Source organism: Cherax quadricarinatus, chromosome 45, assembly GCF_038502225.1.
Source record: "Cherax quadricarinatus isolate ZL_2023a chromosome 45, ASM3850222v1, whole genome shotgun sequence".
Lineage (NCBI taxonomy): Eukaryota > Metazoa > Arthropoda > Malacostraca > Decapoda > Parastacidae > Cherax > Cherax quadricarinatus.
In genome coordinates, this window is record NC_091336.1 from 12804874 (window position 1) to 12822209 (window position 17336).

Sequence of the window (17336 nt, forward strand, 5' to 3'; positions counted from 1 at the left end):
CAGGTATCTCATAGAGAGGCACCCTGTTCCTCTCTGTGAGAATTGTCAAGTTCCAGTATCTGCTAGCCACATTCTGTTGGACTGTTGCACTCTATCAACGAGCACTCAGAATTTACTTCCAACATCGTCTCCACTCTGCTGCACTTTCTTTACCTTCCCTTCTTGCTGATGGACCCTCCTTTAATCCAGACCCTCTCACTGACTTTTTGACAACAACTGATTTACTACCCAAACTCTGATGATGATGCCTCTAGCACTCTCCTCCCTCCTTTCTACCTTAATCTCAAGCTACCCTCTACCCCTACACTATCCACTGCCCTGCTGCACTCCATACGCTAATAATCATCCCTCTTCCTCTTGCCACCCATTTCCCCTGCATCCTTCCCTGCCCTGCTGCGCTGTATAACCCTTGCAGTTTAGCGCTTCTGTTTTTATTATAATTATCCAAGGCACAGTACTGGCCTATGTTCTCTTCCTCATTCTCATATCCGACACAGACAGAGACATAAATCATACCACCATATCATCCTTTGCAGACGATACTAGAATCTGTATGACAGTGTCATCCATTGAGGACACAGCAAACCTTTAAGTTGATAAGAACAAATTCTTTCAGTGGGCCACTGTTAATACTATGATGTTTAATGAGAACAAGTTTCAGATACTCCGTTATGCAAATCTTAAGGAAATAAATACAGGAACGGAGCATAAAATAAACTAGAATAATTCAGCAGAGCATAGGACTAGTGTGAGAGACCTTGAAATGATCATGTGAGGAGGCTTCACCTTCAAGAGTCACAAGTGTCAATATCACAACCACAAGAAAAATGATAGGCTGGATAACTAGAACCATCAAAACAAGGGATGCCAAGACAATAATGATACTCTAAGTCTCTTGTGCTCTATAGGTTGGAGTACTGCTGTACTCTTAACAATTCCGTTCCAGGCGAAACTGCATACCTGGAGAATGTGCAGAGTACCTTCACTGCTCGCATAGATTCAATTAAGCACCTAAATTACTGTGAACGTTTGAAGGCCCTTAATCTGTATTCCCTGGGAGGTAGGTGAGAGACATAAAAGGACTGGTCCCAAATCTGCATGTACAAATCATTCACAATGAGAACAAGAGGCTTGACAGACATTGCAAAATACCCCCCCCCCCCTATGTAAAGCAGAGGTTTAGTGAGTACACCAAGGAACATACAGGGGGATTATCAACAGACCCCTGGCTATCTTCCAGAAAGAAATGGACAAGTTTCTCAAATTTGTGCCTGATCACCCGGTCTGTGGTGCTTATGTTGAACGTCGTGCGGCTAGCACCATTAGCCTGGCCAATCAGGCCATCAACTGGTAGGCCTGATCTGGGACCGGGTCGCGAGGGCGTTGACCCCCCAGAACGCCCTCTACTTCAATGATCCAAGTAAGATATCCCATAAGCCAAGTTCCCTCTTCTCAATGATCGAGGAAGATATCCCTTGTATCCCCAAAGCTCAGCCTCCTCTACCTCAAAGCATGCAAAATAAATAGTGAGAAATACGGCAGAAGTTTCTAAAGCAACTGAATAGTTCAGTAGTAGTTCGTTTATCGTAGTACAAACATATTTAAAATAAGGAAGAGATCTAGTGTGTAAACAAGATTAGTGTCTAATAATGTTGGTAGAATTACCGACATTACGTTAGGTAAAAGAACATGTGCGACTAATGTGACATTGTGATAACGTTTTGCTCTCCAAGAGTTTGAGAAAGCTCCTGGAGAGCGGAACATTGCCACAATAAAATGTCGCATTAGTTGCACTTGTGTCCTTTTGCTTAAGATCTGTGAGAGCAAAACCACATTCATACTAGGCTTACCTCCAGTAGTATCTTAACAACAGCCGTGGTGAGTTGATGAGAGAGTCTCTGTGAGGTGTCCAGAGTGAGCGCTAGCTGCCGCTGCTGCCGCTTGTCATAAACATACCTGGGCGGTGGTACTGTAATACAGAAAAATGGTTATAATGACAAGTGGAAAAAAGTCACTTGTGGCGAAACGTTTCCTGAAATTAATGTCCTGAACTGTACATAAGCATGTTTTTCCACATACTGCAATGCACAGTATTAATACAAACACACGGATGTAATAAAGACTACAAGACACACGGACTTATTTTACTCAGTCTTACCACGAAGCCTCAAAGAAAATAGGACTAAAAATATCAATATGATCAAATGAACCAAGTTAAAACTTCAATAAATGAAAACTGGAGTTGGTAATAATGGAAGAATTACCAACAAAATGTTAGGTAAATGGACACAGATGAATCTTGAGATAGGTCCTGGAGAATGAAATGTTGCCACAATAAACTGTGTCTATTTAACTAACAAAGCTGGAGTTGGTAATATAAGAGGATCTGAAGAGGAGCGACAGGTTAAAAGGAAAGACTTACAGGTAAGGTTTCTTTCTTGCAGTCTGATGCATTTGTGGGACTCCGCCTGGTGGAGAAACGAGAACCAAAGAAGCAGGAGAACCCAGTGCAGCAGGCGTCTGGTAGAGGTACTACAATAGCAGCAGTGTCTGCTGGCACTGGGTTGTGGTGGTGGTTGTGGTGATAATGGAGGTAGTGTAAGGGTGGGTGAAGGCGCCCATTTTTCAGTAACCACCTCCATGGCTACCTGCCCGCCCGGCTCATCAATCTGAAACAATATAATAATACTCTCAGTGATGTGTTAATTTTACACCACCGATCTTGATGCTAATGAAGAGCTGCTTGATCCAACGAACAGAAGCTGTCCTCCCTTTCACTTGATTAACCCCGTTTTCCAGGCACTGAATGACTCCCTATGGGGTTAACGCAATGAATATAATTAAGATAAGATTTTGTTCGGATTTTTAATCCGGAGGGTTAGTCACCCAGGATAACCCAAGACATCAGTGCGTCATCGAGGACTGTCTGTCTTATTCCCATTGTGGTCCTTCAATCTTGTTCCCAGGATGCGACCCACACCAGTCGGCTAACACCCAGATACCTACTTACTGTCAGGTGAACGGGGACAGCAGACCTGTGTCTTAAGGAAACACGCCCAATGTTTCCAACCTGCTGGGAAACGAATCACGGACACTCAGTGTGTGAGTTAAGAGCATTGCCTACCAGGCCATGGGACACTGATCTTGATAATAATACACCACCGAGCAACCGGTTTCATCACCATCATCAGCATAATCATCATCTCAACAGCCTGGCTACAATAATAAAATTTGCAAAATTCGGGATTATGCCATCCAACGGCAGCGTGAACCCCGTGTTCAGGAAACACACACCAGAGGTGAAAATTTGAAGCCGATCAGATGAATCATTCTATAGTTATGGCACAGATTCTAATTATTCCATTTTTTTTTCTATTTTACTACCTCAACAAACTTGACTGGAGACATGCGAAATTTAACCGGTACTATCCTGGCACTAAAATGAGTCAGATATTAAATATTGCTGCCGTTCAGAAGTCAACTGAAAATTAGTTAATGTGATTTAACAGGAAGAAAAATTTCACAATATTTTACATATAAAACGTTCATATCTGCTGCTCCTATATGTCCGAATTTCACTCTGCGCCGTCACAGATTTTTCTGATACCTTTTTAAGGGTTTCAAGCCCCACCACTGAGGGTTTTGGGTTATCCATCCATTCCAGGATGACTGGAATGGGTTCAACAACTTTGGTCATAGGACATGAGAACATGCCAACTGCTCCAAGAATTTGGTCCTCGTTACCATACAGAAGTGTTAAAAATCTCAATTGTAGGCAAATTACTAGAGTCAATTATAGCTGAGATTATAAGAGGCCATCTTGATAAGCATAGCTTGATTAATGATATTCAGCATGGATTCACAAGAGGCCGGTCTTGTCTAACTAATTTATTAACTTTCTTCAGTAAAGCTTTTGAGGCTGTTGACCACGATAAAGAATTTGATATTATTTACTTAGATTTTAGTAAGGCTTTTGATAGAGTTCCGCACCAAAGACTGTTAAAGAAAGTGGCAGCTCATGGCATTGGGGGAAAATGGCTCTCGTGGGTCGAGTCATGGCTCACAGACAGGAAGCAGAGTGTGTCCATAAATGGGGTTAAATCCGAGTGGGGATCTGTAACAAGTGGCGTTCCACAGGGATCAGTCTTGGGCCCGTTGTTGTTTATAATATATATCAATGATCTTGATGAGGGTGTTACTAGTGATATGAGCAAATTCGCCGATGACACAAAGATAGGTAGGATAATTGATTCAAACGTAGATGTTAGGGAACTTCAGGAGGATTTAGACAAACTCTACTCTTGGTCAGAAAAGTGGCAGATGCAGTTCAATGTAGATAAATGCAAGGTTCTGAAGCTCGGGAGTGTCCATAACCCTAGCACTTATAAGTTAAATAATGTAGAACTTAGCCATACAGATTGCGAAAAGGACTTGGGGGTTATGGTGAGCAGCAACCTTAAACCAAGACAGCAATGCCTAAGCGTACGTAATAAGGCAAATAGATTACTGGGATTTATATCAAGAAGTGTAAGCAACAGAAGTCCAGAGGTTATACTGCAGCTTTATACATCATTAGTAAGGCCTCACCTAGATTATGCAGCTCAATTCTGGTCTCCATATTACAGGATGAACATAAATTCGTTAGAAAACATTCAGCGTAGGATGACTAAATTAATACATAGCATTAGAAATCTTCCTTATGAGGAAAGATTGAAGACTCTTGAGTTACATTCGCTTGTTAGACGAAGAATGAGGGGAGACCTGATTGAAGTGTATAAGTGGAAGATAGGTATTAATAAAGGGGATATTAACAAGGTCTTGAGGATATCTCTCCAAGAGAGAACCCGCAGTAATGGATTTAAATTAGATAAGTTTAGATTTAGAAAGGACATAGGAAAGTATTGGTTTGGAAATAGGGTAGTTGATGAGTGGAACAGTCTACCTAGTTGGGTTATTGAGGCTAGGACTTTGGGTAGTTTCAAATTTAGGTTGGATAAGTACATGAGTGGGAGGGGTTGGATTTGAGTGGGACTTGCACATCAGAGCTTATTTCATGGGTAGCATTGAAAATTGGGTTGGTCAAATGTTTGTTAGTGGGATGAATTGTAAAGGACCTGCCTAGTATGGGCCAACAGGCCTGCTGCAGTGTTCCTCCTTTCTTATGTTCTAAGAGTAATTAATTTTTATAATTCCAGTAATTAATTTTTATGATTCCAGTAATTAATTTTTAATATTCCAGTAATTAATTTTTATATTCCAGTAATTAATTTTTAATTCCAGTAATTAATTTTTATTATTCCAGTAATTAATTTTTATAGTGGGCTAGAAGAAGATAAATTATGTAACATCACAATCACTAGTGAAATGGTTGTGAAGCAGATAGACAGACTGAAGCAAAATAAGTTGCCGGGTCCTGATGAGGTTTTTTCAAGGGTTCTTAAGGAATGCAAAATGGAACTCTGTGAACCATTAACTAATATTTTTAATTTATCTCTTCAAACAGGTGTAGTGTCTGATATGTGGAAGATGGCTAATGTAATTCCTATTTTTAAAACAGGGGACAAGTCGTTACCGTCAAATTACCGCCCAATAAGCCTGACCTCAATTGTAGGCAAATTACTAGAGTCAATTATAGCTGACATTATAAGAAGCCATCTCGATAAGCATAGCTTGATTAATGATACTCAGCATGGATTCACAAGACGCCGGTCTTGTCTAACTAATTTATTAACTTTCTTCAGTAAAGCTTTTGAGACTGTTGACCACGATAAAGAATTTGATATTATTTACTTAGATTTTAGTAAGGCTTTTGATAGAGTTCCACACCATAGACTGTTAAAGAAAGTGGCAGCTCATGGCATTGGGGGAAAAGTGCTCTCGTGGACAGAGTCATGGCTCACTGACAGGAAATATAAACACATATGCAGTATAATGTGATCCTTTATTGACAACGTTTCACCCACACAGTGGGCTTTTTCAAGTCACACACAGATCTACCTGGGGTGGAAGGTACGGGAGTATTTATAGTCATGTTCAGAATGTTGAGGTCAGGTGGAGAATGCTGCATCTGATGATCTACCGGGTGGTGTTATAGAGTCTTGGGTAGCTTGGCAGGGGTATTGGACAAGTTGTGAGTAGACCTTCTGCAGTGTTCTATGTTCTTATATGGGATAGCGATGAAGAAGTTTCTTGGCAAGTGGTTCAGCTATGTTATAGAAGCCGTTGTTCTGGTTGAAATTGTTGGTTATAGAGATAAGCGATGATTCCAGAATTCTTCGGTATTGAGTGTTGTCTTCTGTGGCGATAAGTCTTGAGTTTCTGTAGTTAATTAAATGGTTGTGTGAACTGCGATGTTGTACACAGGCATTCCTTGTATCGTCAGCCCTGCTTGCATATTGGTGTTCTGAAATACGTGTTTGGAGGTCTCTTGATGTTTCGCCCACATATAATTTGTTGCAGTCATTACAAGGGATTATGTATACCCCTGCAGAGGATGGAGGCTTGTCCTGTCTACTACTGGTGATGTCCTTGATGGTCGTGGTTGTGGAGGTAGATACTTGAAATGATGTATTGGAAAAGATGTTGGAAACATGTTTGGCAATGGAGTTCGTGGGGAGGACTATGTATCTCTTCTTGGCAGTGTCTTCTCTGGGTGTGTTGAAGATGTTTAATGCCCACCGTCTGCAGTCTCTGATGAAGTGACGAGGATAGTGGAGTTTAGAAAATACTTGTTCAATTACAGTGCATTCTTCCTCAAGGAACTCATTGCTGCAGATTCTGAGTGCATGCAGGAAGAAGCCTATAATTACACCACGTTTGGTTTTGGTGTCGTGGTGAGAGTAGAAGTGGAGAAGATCGTTTTGGATGGTGGGTTTTCGATAGACTTTAAAACGAAGTTCGTGGTCAGCTTTGCAGAGCAGAACATCAAGGAAAGGAAGAGTGTTGTCGACTTCTTCTTCAAGTGTGAACTGGATTGAAGGCTCGACCTGGTTGAGCTTGTCTTGGAGAGCTTGAACGTTGAAGCGTTTAGGAGTTATGAGGAGAATGTCGTCAACATAACGGAGCCAGGTGACAGACGAAGGAATATTTTATTTTATTATTATTATCACACTGGGCGATTCCCACCAAGGCAGGGTGGCCCGAAAAAGAAAAACTTTCACCATCATTCACTCCATCACTGTCTTGCCAGAAGGGTGCTTTACACTACAGTTTTTAAACTGCAACATTAACACCCCTCCTTCAGAGTGCAGGCACTGTACTTCCCATCTCCAGGACTCAAGTCCAGCCTGCCGGTTTCCCTGAACCCCTTCATAAATGTTACTTTGCTCACACTCCAACAGCACGTCAAGTATTAAAAACCATTTGTCTCCATTCACTCCTATCAAACACGCTCACGCATGCCTGCTGGAAGTCCAAGCCCCTCGCACACAAAACCTCCTTTACCCCCTCTCTCCAACCTTTCCTAGGCCGACCCCTACCCCGCCTTCCTTCCACTACAGACTGATACACTCTTGAAGTCATTCTGTTTCGCTCCATTCTCTCTACATGTCCGAACCACCTCAACAACCCTTCCTCAGCCCTCTGGACAACAGTTTTGGTAATCCCGCACCTCCTCCTAACTTCCAAACTACAAATTCTCTGCATTATATTCACACCACACATTGCCCTCAGACATGACATCTCCACTGCCTCCAGCCTTCTCCTCGCTGCAACATTCATCACCCATGCTTCACACCCATTTAAGAGCGTTGGTAAAACTATACTCTCATACATTCCCCTCTTTGCCTCCAAGGACAAAGTTCTTTGTCTCCACAGACTCCTTAGTGCACCACTCACTCTTTTCCCCTCATCAATTCTATGATTCACCTCATCTTTCATAGACCCATCCGCTGACACGTCCACTCCCAAATATCTGAATACATTCACCTCCTCCATACTCTCTCCCTCCAATCTGATATTCAATCTTTCATCACCTAATCTTTTTGTTATCCTCATAACCTTACTCTTTCCTGTATTCACCTTTAATTTTCTTCTTTTGCACACCCTACCAAATTCATCCACCAATCTCTGCAACTTCTCTTCAGAATCTCCCAAGAGCACAGTGTCATCAGCAAAGAGCAGCTGTGACAACTCCCACTTTGTGTGTGAAGGAATAATGGTGGAGAAACGTTCGGCTTCTAGATGTTCCATGTATAGGTTCGCCAGGACCGCACTGAGTGGTGAACCCATGGGTAGTCCAAAAGTCTGCTGAAAGAGGTGATTTTCGAAAGAGAAACACGTAAAGCCAACACATAGTTCAACAAGGTCAATGAAATCGCTGGCTGGAATGGGAAGATCAAGTGAATCGTCAATTTTCCTGCGCAAGAGATCGATGGCTTGTGTAGTAGGTACTTTGGTGAATAGGGAAGTCACGTCAAGGCTGGAAAGTTTCTTGTTCCTGACAAAAAATCACAAACCTGGTATCCCACTGAGGCCCATATCCTCGGGAATAGGCAGTGCTCCCCACCAGCTCTCAGGAATTCTCGCAAAACACCTCTCTAAACTCTTGGGCACTATCAGTCCAGCACATCTCAAACACTCGGGTGATCTTCTCAATCGCATTCGCAACATCAACATCAGGAACAAGAAACTTTCCAGCCTTGACGTGACTTCCCTATTCACCAAAGTACCTACTACACAAGCCAACGATCTCTTGCGCAGGAAAATTGACGATTCACTTGATCTTCCCATTCCAGCCAGCGATTTCATTGACCTTGTTGAACTATGTGTTGGCTTTACGTGTTTCTCTTTCGAAAATCACCTCTTTCAGCAGACTTTTGGACTACCCATGGGTTCGCCACTCAGTGTGGTCCTGGCGAACCTATACATGGAACATCTAGAAGCCGAACGTTTCTCCACCATTATTCCTTCGTCTGTCACCTGGCTCCGTTATGTTGACGACATTCTCCTCATAACTCCTAAACGCTTCAACGTTCAAGCTCTCCAAGACAAGCTCAACCAGGTCGAGCCTTCAATCCAGTTCACACTTGAAGAAGAAGTCGACAACACTCTTCCTTTCCTTGATGTTCTGCTCTGCAAAGCTGACCACGAACTTCGTTTTAAAGTCTATCGAAAACCCACCAACCAAAACAATCTTCTCCACTTCTACTCTCACCACGACACCAAAACCAAACGTGGTGTAATTATAGGCTTCTTCCTGCGTGCACTCAGAATCTGCAGCAATGAGTTCCTTGAGGAAGAATGCACTATAATTGAACAAGTATTTTCTAAACTCCACTATCCTCGTCACTTCATCAGAGACTGCAGATGGCGGGCATTAAACATCTTCAACACACCCAGAGAAGACACCGCCGAGAAGAGATACATAATCCTCCCCACCAACTCCATTGCCAAACATGTTTCCAACATCTTTTCCAATACATCATTCCAAGTATCTACCTACACAACCACGACCATCAAGGACATCACCAGTAGTAAACAGGACAAGCTTCCATCCTCTGCAGGGGTATACATAATCCCTTGTAATGACTGCAACAAATTATATGTGGGCAAAACATCAAGAGACCTCCAAACACGTATTTCAGAACACCAATATGCAAGCAGGACTGACGATACAAGGAATGCCTGTGTACAACATCGCAATTCACACAACCATTTAATTAACTACAGAAACTCAAGACTTATCGCCACAGAAGACAACACTCAATACCGAAGAATCCTGGAATCATCGCTTATCTCTATAATCAACAATTTCAACCAGAACAATGGCTTCTATAACATAGCTGAACCACTCGCCAAGAAACTTCTTCATCGCTATCCCACATAAGAACATAGAACACTGCAGAAGGTCTACTCACAACTTGTCCAATACCCCTGCCAAGCTACCGAAGACTCTATAACACCACCCGGTAGATCATCAGATGCAGCATTCTCCACCTGACCTCTACATTCTGAACATGACTATAAATACTCCCGTACCTTCCACCCCAGGTAGATCTGTGTGTGACTTGAAAAAGCCCACTGTGTGGGTGAAACGTTGTCAATAAAGGATCACATTATACTGCATATGTGTTTATATTTCCACTGTGTCGGTATTTGATACCATTTATTTCCATCACTGACAGGAAGCAGAGAGTGTCCATAAATGGGGTTAAATCCGAGTGGGGATCTGTAACAAGTGGCGTTCCACAGGGATCAGTCTTGGGCCCGTTGTTGTTTATAATATATATCAATGATCTTGATGAGGGAATTACTAGTGACATGAGCAAATTCGCCGATGGCACAAAGATAGGTAGGATAATTGATTCAAACGTAGATGTTATGGAACTTCAGGAGGATTTAAACAAACTCTATTCTTGGTCAGAAAAGTGGCAGATGCAGTTCAATGTAGATAAATGCAAGGTTCTGAAGCTTGGGAGTGCCCATAACCCTAGTACTTATAAGTTAAATGATGTAGAACTTAGCCATACAGATTGCGAAAAGGACTTGGGGGTTATGGTGAGCAGCAACCTTAAACCAAGACAGCAATGCCTAAGCGTACGTAATAAGGCAAATAGATTACTGGGATTTATATCAAGAAGTGTAAGCAACAGAAGTCCAGAGGTCATACTGCAGCTTTATACATCATTAGTAAGGCCTCACCTAGATTATGCAGCTCAGTTCTGGTCTCCATATTACAGAATGGACATAAATTCGTTAGAAAACATTCAGCGTAGGATGACTAAATTAATACATAGCATTAGAAATCTTCCTTATGAAGAAAGATTGAAGACTCTTAAGTTACATTCACTTGTTAGACGAAGAATGAGGGGAGACCTGATCGAAGTGTATAAGTGGAAGATAGGTATTAATAAAGGGGATATTAATAAGGTCTTGAGGATGTCTCTCCAAGAGAGAACCCGCAGTAATGGATTTAAATTAGATAAGTTTAGATTTAGAAAGGACATAGGAAAGTATTGGTTTGGAAATAGGGTAGTTGATGAGTGGAACAGTCTACCTAGTTGGGTTATTGAGGCTAGGACTTTGGGTAGTTTCAAATTTAGGTTGGATAAGTACATGAGTGGGAGGGGTTGGATTTGAGTGGGACTTTCACATCAGAGCTTATTTCTTGGGTGGCATTGAAAATTGGGTTGGGCAAATGTTTTGTTAGTGGGATGAATTGTAAAGGACCTGCCTAGTATGGGCCAACAGGCCTCCTGCAGTGTTCCTCCTTTCTTATGTTATTATGAGTTCTCGAATTATGAACGAAATATGAACGAAAACTTGGACGAAGAAAAAAAAGTTAAAGAAAAAAGTTCCCCGTCAGTGATAATTAATTAAGCAAATGTCGGATAAAAATCTTAGATATAAGTTATTGTCAGCCTAATCCTTTTATAACTTGACACATTGCAAAGACTTTCAACGTAATTCTGAGAGATGAGAGAGTGAATAAGTCGTGTGTGGTGTCAGAGCATAGTAATGATATCTCTATGTGTGTCTAAGACAGCAAACTATTTCTGATGGAAGACCACACTGAACTTCTTATATACTATAATCAAACTCTCTCCAGGTAAACATTTCTCTCTCTTTTTTTTCGTATATAAACCATTCTGTTCCATGGACGTAGAAATCGTTACAAATGATGTTTATAAACTCTATAGAGAAATTTCATTTTAGATTTGCATTTCCAGAACACACACCTACAGGGACTAGTACCGAACTTGCACACGAAAATCACTCACTACGAAAGCAAAAGACTCGGCAGACGATGCAACATCCCCCCAATGAAAAGCAGGGGTGTCACTAGCACGTTAAGAGACCATACAATAAGTGTCAGGGGCCCGAGACTGTTCAACTGCCTCCCAGCATACATAAGGGGGATTACCAATAGACCCCTGGCTGTCTTCAAGCAGGCACTGGACAAGCACCTAAAGTCGGTACCTGACCAGCCAGGCTGTGGCTCGTACGTTGGATTGAGTGTAGCCAGCAGTAACAGCCTAGTTGATCAGGCTCTGATCCACCATGAGGCCTGGTCACAGACCGGGCCGCGGGGGCGTTGACCCCCGGAACTCTCTCCAGGTAAACACCGCCACAACACACACCCCCACAATACACACCGCCACAACACCCCCCCCCCCACAACACACACCCCCACAACACACCACCACAACACACACACCACCACAACACACACCACCATAACACACACCACCACAACACGCACCACCACAACACACACCACCACAACACGCACCACCACAACACACACCGCCACAGCACAGCACCACAACACACACCACAACACACACCACTACAACACACACCACCACAACACAAAGCACCACAACACACACCGCCACAACACAAACCACCACAACATACACCACCACAACACACACCACCACAACACAAAGCACCACAACACAAACCACCACAACACAAAGCACAACACACACCGCCACAACACAAACCACCACAACACAAAACACAACACACACCACCACAACACACCACAACACACACCACAACAACACACGCCCCACAACACATACACTACCACAACACACGCCCCACAACACACACCACAGCAACACACACCACAACAACACACACACCACAACACATACACTACCACAACACACACCACAACAACACACACACCACAACACATACACTACCACAACACACACCCCACAACACACACCACAACACACACCCCACAACACACACACTACCACAACACACACTCTACAACACACACCACAACACACACCACAACACACACCCCACAACATATACACTACCACAACACATACCAACAAAACACACACCAGACAATCCATACACTACCACAACACACACTACCACAACACACTACCACAACACACACTACCACAACACATACACTACCACAACACATACACTACCACAACACATACACTACCACAACACATACACTACCACAGCACACACACCACAACACATACACTACCACAACACATACACTACCACAACACATACACTACCACAACACATACACTACCACAACACATACACTACCACAACACATACACTACCACAGCACACACACCACAACACATACACTACCACAGCACACACACCACAAAACATACACTACCACAACACACACACCACCAACATAATAGAGATACCACCACAATACACTGCAACCAAATACAGACCCCACCACAACAGACAACACTATCACAACAACACGCCGCCACAATACAGACAACACAACACACAACAAGGCATCTCTTAATACAAACGAGAAACAGTTGGCTAGTTGCAGTGAACAATCTTGTTAATCTTCCTGCATTATTCTCACATCTCTCCTGTGTGCTGTTGTGTAGTCACAATACTCCTGTGTGTTGTTGTGTACTCACAACTCTCATTTGTATTGCTGTGTACTCACAACACTCCTTTGTGTTGTTGTGTACTCACAGCTCTCCTTTGTGTTGTGTATTCACAACTCTCCTTTGTGTTGTGTATTCACAACTCTCCTTTGTGTTGTGTACTCACAACTCTCCTGTGTGTTGTTGTACACTCACAACACTCCTGTGTGTTGTGTACTCACAACACTCTTGTGTTGTTGTGTACTCACAACACTCTCTTGTGTTGTGTACTCACAACACTCTTGTGTTGTTGTGTACTCACAACACTTCTTTATGTTGTTGTGTACTCATCAATTTGCACTCGTCTATTTGTGTTGACAGGGTTTGAGACGTGGCCACTAGCCTCGCCTCTTAATCTTTGCAGAGCATCATTAATGGTATGTGGTCTTTTAAGTAATGTATATTCTTCCTACTGTGTGGGACCTCCATCTAGTCATGCAATTTAAACCTGAGGCGCATGAAGCACGAGGCTTATTGTTATATTGAAGGAAAGCACTAAACCCGTGTGGCTGTTCAACGAGAAAGACTAAAAGACTACAGTTTACGCCACTAGGAAAAGGTAAACTCAAGGTAGTTGTTATCAAAACGTATAATGGTGCTACACAAGTGTACAGTGGTGCTGCACAAGTGTACAATGGTGTTACATAAGTGTACAATTCTACTACACACGTGTACAACGGTGCTATATGAGCGTCTCTACAGTGGAAAGCTTAGTCTGGCCGCAAGAGTGGAGTTTGTGTCTGGTAATTTGTACACAGCGCTGAATGACGCATTTAGGAGTGGCGTGTCATTAAACACACTACTAACAGGTGCATGAAAAAGCCATAAAAAATAGACTGTAAGGGGAGAGAGAGAGAGACAGAGAGCAGGAGGAGCAGTAACAATAACAAAGGAGAAACAGTTGGAGAACAGTCTTACTTCTGTAACAGCCACCAGGTAATTACATTCACACACGCGTACAATGTACTCACACGCATATATCTCGCCCCCACTGCGGAAACACACGCATGCATCTACAGTGTGTATACACGGAGCAATATGCACACATACCCACAATGTACACAGATAGCACAATGTACACACGAGGCTACCTCACAAGACAGATCCGGTTGGTTCTAAAAATAACCGGTGGACACATTTTACGGTCCACGACACACAGTATATGCACTCTCAAGTCTCTGGCTTACAACACTGTGTGAGGGTAGTGTATCCTCACCTCTTACCTATAACTAGGTGACCTTTGACCCCTCCCTTACCTCAAACCTGGTGACCTTTAAGACGGTTATCAAAGTCCTGATGACCTCTGACGTCACTAAAATCTAGCAGAAGACTGCATTATCAGAAGGTAAGATAGGAAACAATAGGAAAAATCACAGCAGCAAAATTGAAAGATTAATCTAGGAGTTTAATTCACATCTAAGCTATCCTCTCAAGCTTAGTCTTTGATCAATTACTTCCCACAAATGTTAAAACAACCTGTATATATAACTTTGAAAACTGAGAGTTGTGGTAAAACACATTTCTTTAAATGTCTCTTCTCCTGAACATTTACGAAACACGATGAAAAAAAAAAGTTCTAATATGCTAACGTCATCTGTTTTTGTCTTTTCCACTACATACTTCTAGTTGGTATTAAAAAGATAACATGTGACGTGGTTTTAAACGATATTAAAAACTTGAATGGTAAGTGTAAGACTTGACCTATACCGAGGTCAGACAAGTATCATACGTCAGACAAGTATCATACGTCAGACAAGTATCATGCGTCAGACAAGTATCATACGTCAGACAAGCATCATACGTCAGACAAGTATCATACGTCAGACAAGTATCATACGTCAGACAAGTATCATACGTCAGACAAGTATCATATTTCTCTTAGAGGGGAAGTTTTCTGTGACTCCTTTGGTAAACAAGTGTTTATGTTGACCTACTTACACTAGTTCATAACGCTCACCTGGTGACCTACTTACACTAGTTCGTAACGCTCACCTGGTGACCTACTTACACTAGTTCGTAGCGCTCACCTGGTGACCTACTTACACTAGTTCGTAACGCTCACCTGGTGACCTACTTACACTAGTTCGTAGCGCTCATCTGGTGACCTACTTACACTAGTTCGTAACGCTCACCTGGTGACCTACTTACACTAGTTCGTAACGCTCACCTGGTGACCTACTTACACTAGTTCGTAACGCTCACCTGGTGACCTACTTACACTAGTTCGTAACGCTCACCTGGTGACCTACTTACACTAGTTCGTAACGCTCACCTGGTGACCTACTTACACTAGTTCGTAACGCTCACCTGGTGACCTACTTACACTAGTTCGTAACGCTCACCTGGTGACCTACTTACACTAGTTCGTAACGCTCACCTGGTGACCTACTTACACTAGTTCGTAACGCTCACCTGGTGACCTACTTACACTAGTTCGTAGCGCTCACCTGGTGACCTACTTACACTAGTTCGTAGCGCTCACCTGGTGACCTACTTACACTAGTTCGTAACGCTCACCTGGTGACCTACTTACACTAGTTCGTAACGCTCACCTGGTGACCTACTTACACTAGTTCGTAGCGCTCACCTGGTGACCTACTTACACTAGTTCGTAGCGCTCACCTGGTGACCTACTTACACTAGTTCGTAGCGCTCACCTGGTGACCTACTTACACTAGTTCGTAGCGCTCACCTGGTGACCTACTTACACTAGTTCGTAACGCTCACCTGGTGACCTACTTACACTAGTTCGTAGCGCTCACCTGGTGACCTACTTACACTAGTTCGTAGCGCTCACCTGGTGACCTACTTACACTAGTTCGTAACGCTCACCTGGTAACCTACTTACACTAGTTCGTAACGCTCACCTGGTGACCTACTTACACTAGTTCGTAACGCTCACCTGGTGACCTACTTGCACTAGTGGGTAACGCTCACCTGGTGACCTACTTGCACTAGTTCGTAACGCTCACCTGGTGACCTACATGCACTAGTAGGCCACGCTCACCTGGTGACCTACTTACACTAGTTCGTAACGCTCACTTGGTGACCTACTTGCACTAGTGGGTCACGCTCACCTGTGACCTACTTACACTAGTTCGTAACGCTCACCTGGTGACCTACTTGCACTAGTGGGTAACGCTCACCTGGTGACCTACTTGCACTAGTGGGTAACGCTCACCTGGTGACCTACATGCACTAGTGGGTAACGCTCACCTAGTGACCTACTTGCACTAGTAGGCCACGCTCACCTGGTGACCTACTTGCACTAGTAGGCCACGCTCACCTGGTGACCTACTTGCACTAGTGGGCCACGCTCACCTGGTGACCTACTTGCACTAGTGGGCCACGCTCATCTGGTGACCTACTTGCACTACTGGGTAACGCTCACCTGGTGACCTACATGCACTGGTGGGTAACGCTCACCTGGTGACCTACTTGCACTAGTGGGCCACGCTCACCTGGTGACCTACTTGCACTAGTAGGCCACGCTCATCTGGTGACCTACTTGCACTAGTAGGCCACGCTCATCTGGTGACCTACTTGCACTACTGGGTAACGCTCACCTGGTGACCTACATGCACTAGTAGGCCACGCTCACCTGGTGACCTACTTGCACTACTGGGTGACGCTCACCTGGTGACCTACTTGCACTAGTAGGCCACGCTCACCTGGTGACCTACTTGCACTAGTGGGTCACGCTCACCTGGTGACCTACTTGCACTAGTGGGCCACGCTCACCTGGTGACCTACTTGCACTAGTGGGTGACGCTCACCTGGTGACCTACTTGCACTAGTAGGCCACGCTCACCTGGTGACCTACTTGCACTAGTAGGCCACGCTCACCTGGTGACCTACTTGCACTAGTAGGCCACGCTCATCTGGTGACCTACTTGCACTACTGGGTAACGCTCACCTGGTGACCTACATGCACTAGTAGGC

The 17336-nt window shown here is 43.5% G+C and overlaps 1 protein-coding gene across 5 annotated transcripts in view; it reads right to left on the reverse strand.

The window, feature by feature from the left end:
* Window positions 1-17336, reverse strand: part of LOC128694832 (uncharacterized) — a 459074-nt gene that overhangs the window by 95715 nt on the left and 346023 nt on the right. For all 5 annotated transcript variants that reach the window (XM_053785148.2, XM_053785152.2, XM_053785149.2 and 2 more), the window contains 2 exons: window positions 2423-2669; window positions 1851-1969 (listed from right to left, as the gene is read on the reverse strand). In XM_053785148.2, the coding sequence (XP_053641123.1) occupies window positions 1851-1969; window positions 2423-2642 (339 nt within the window). In that variant the 5' untranslated portion in view covers window positions 2643-2669. The remainder of the gene's footprint in view (window positions 1-1850; window positions 1970-2422; window positions 2670-17336) is intronic.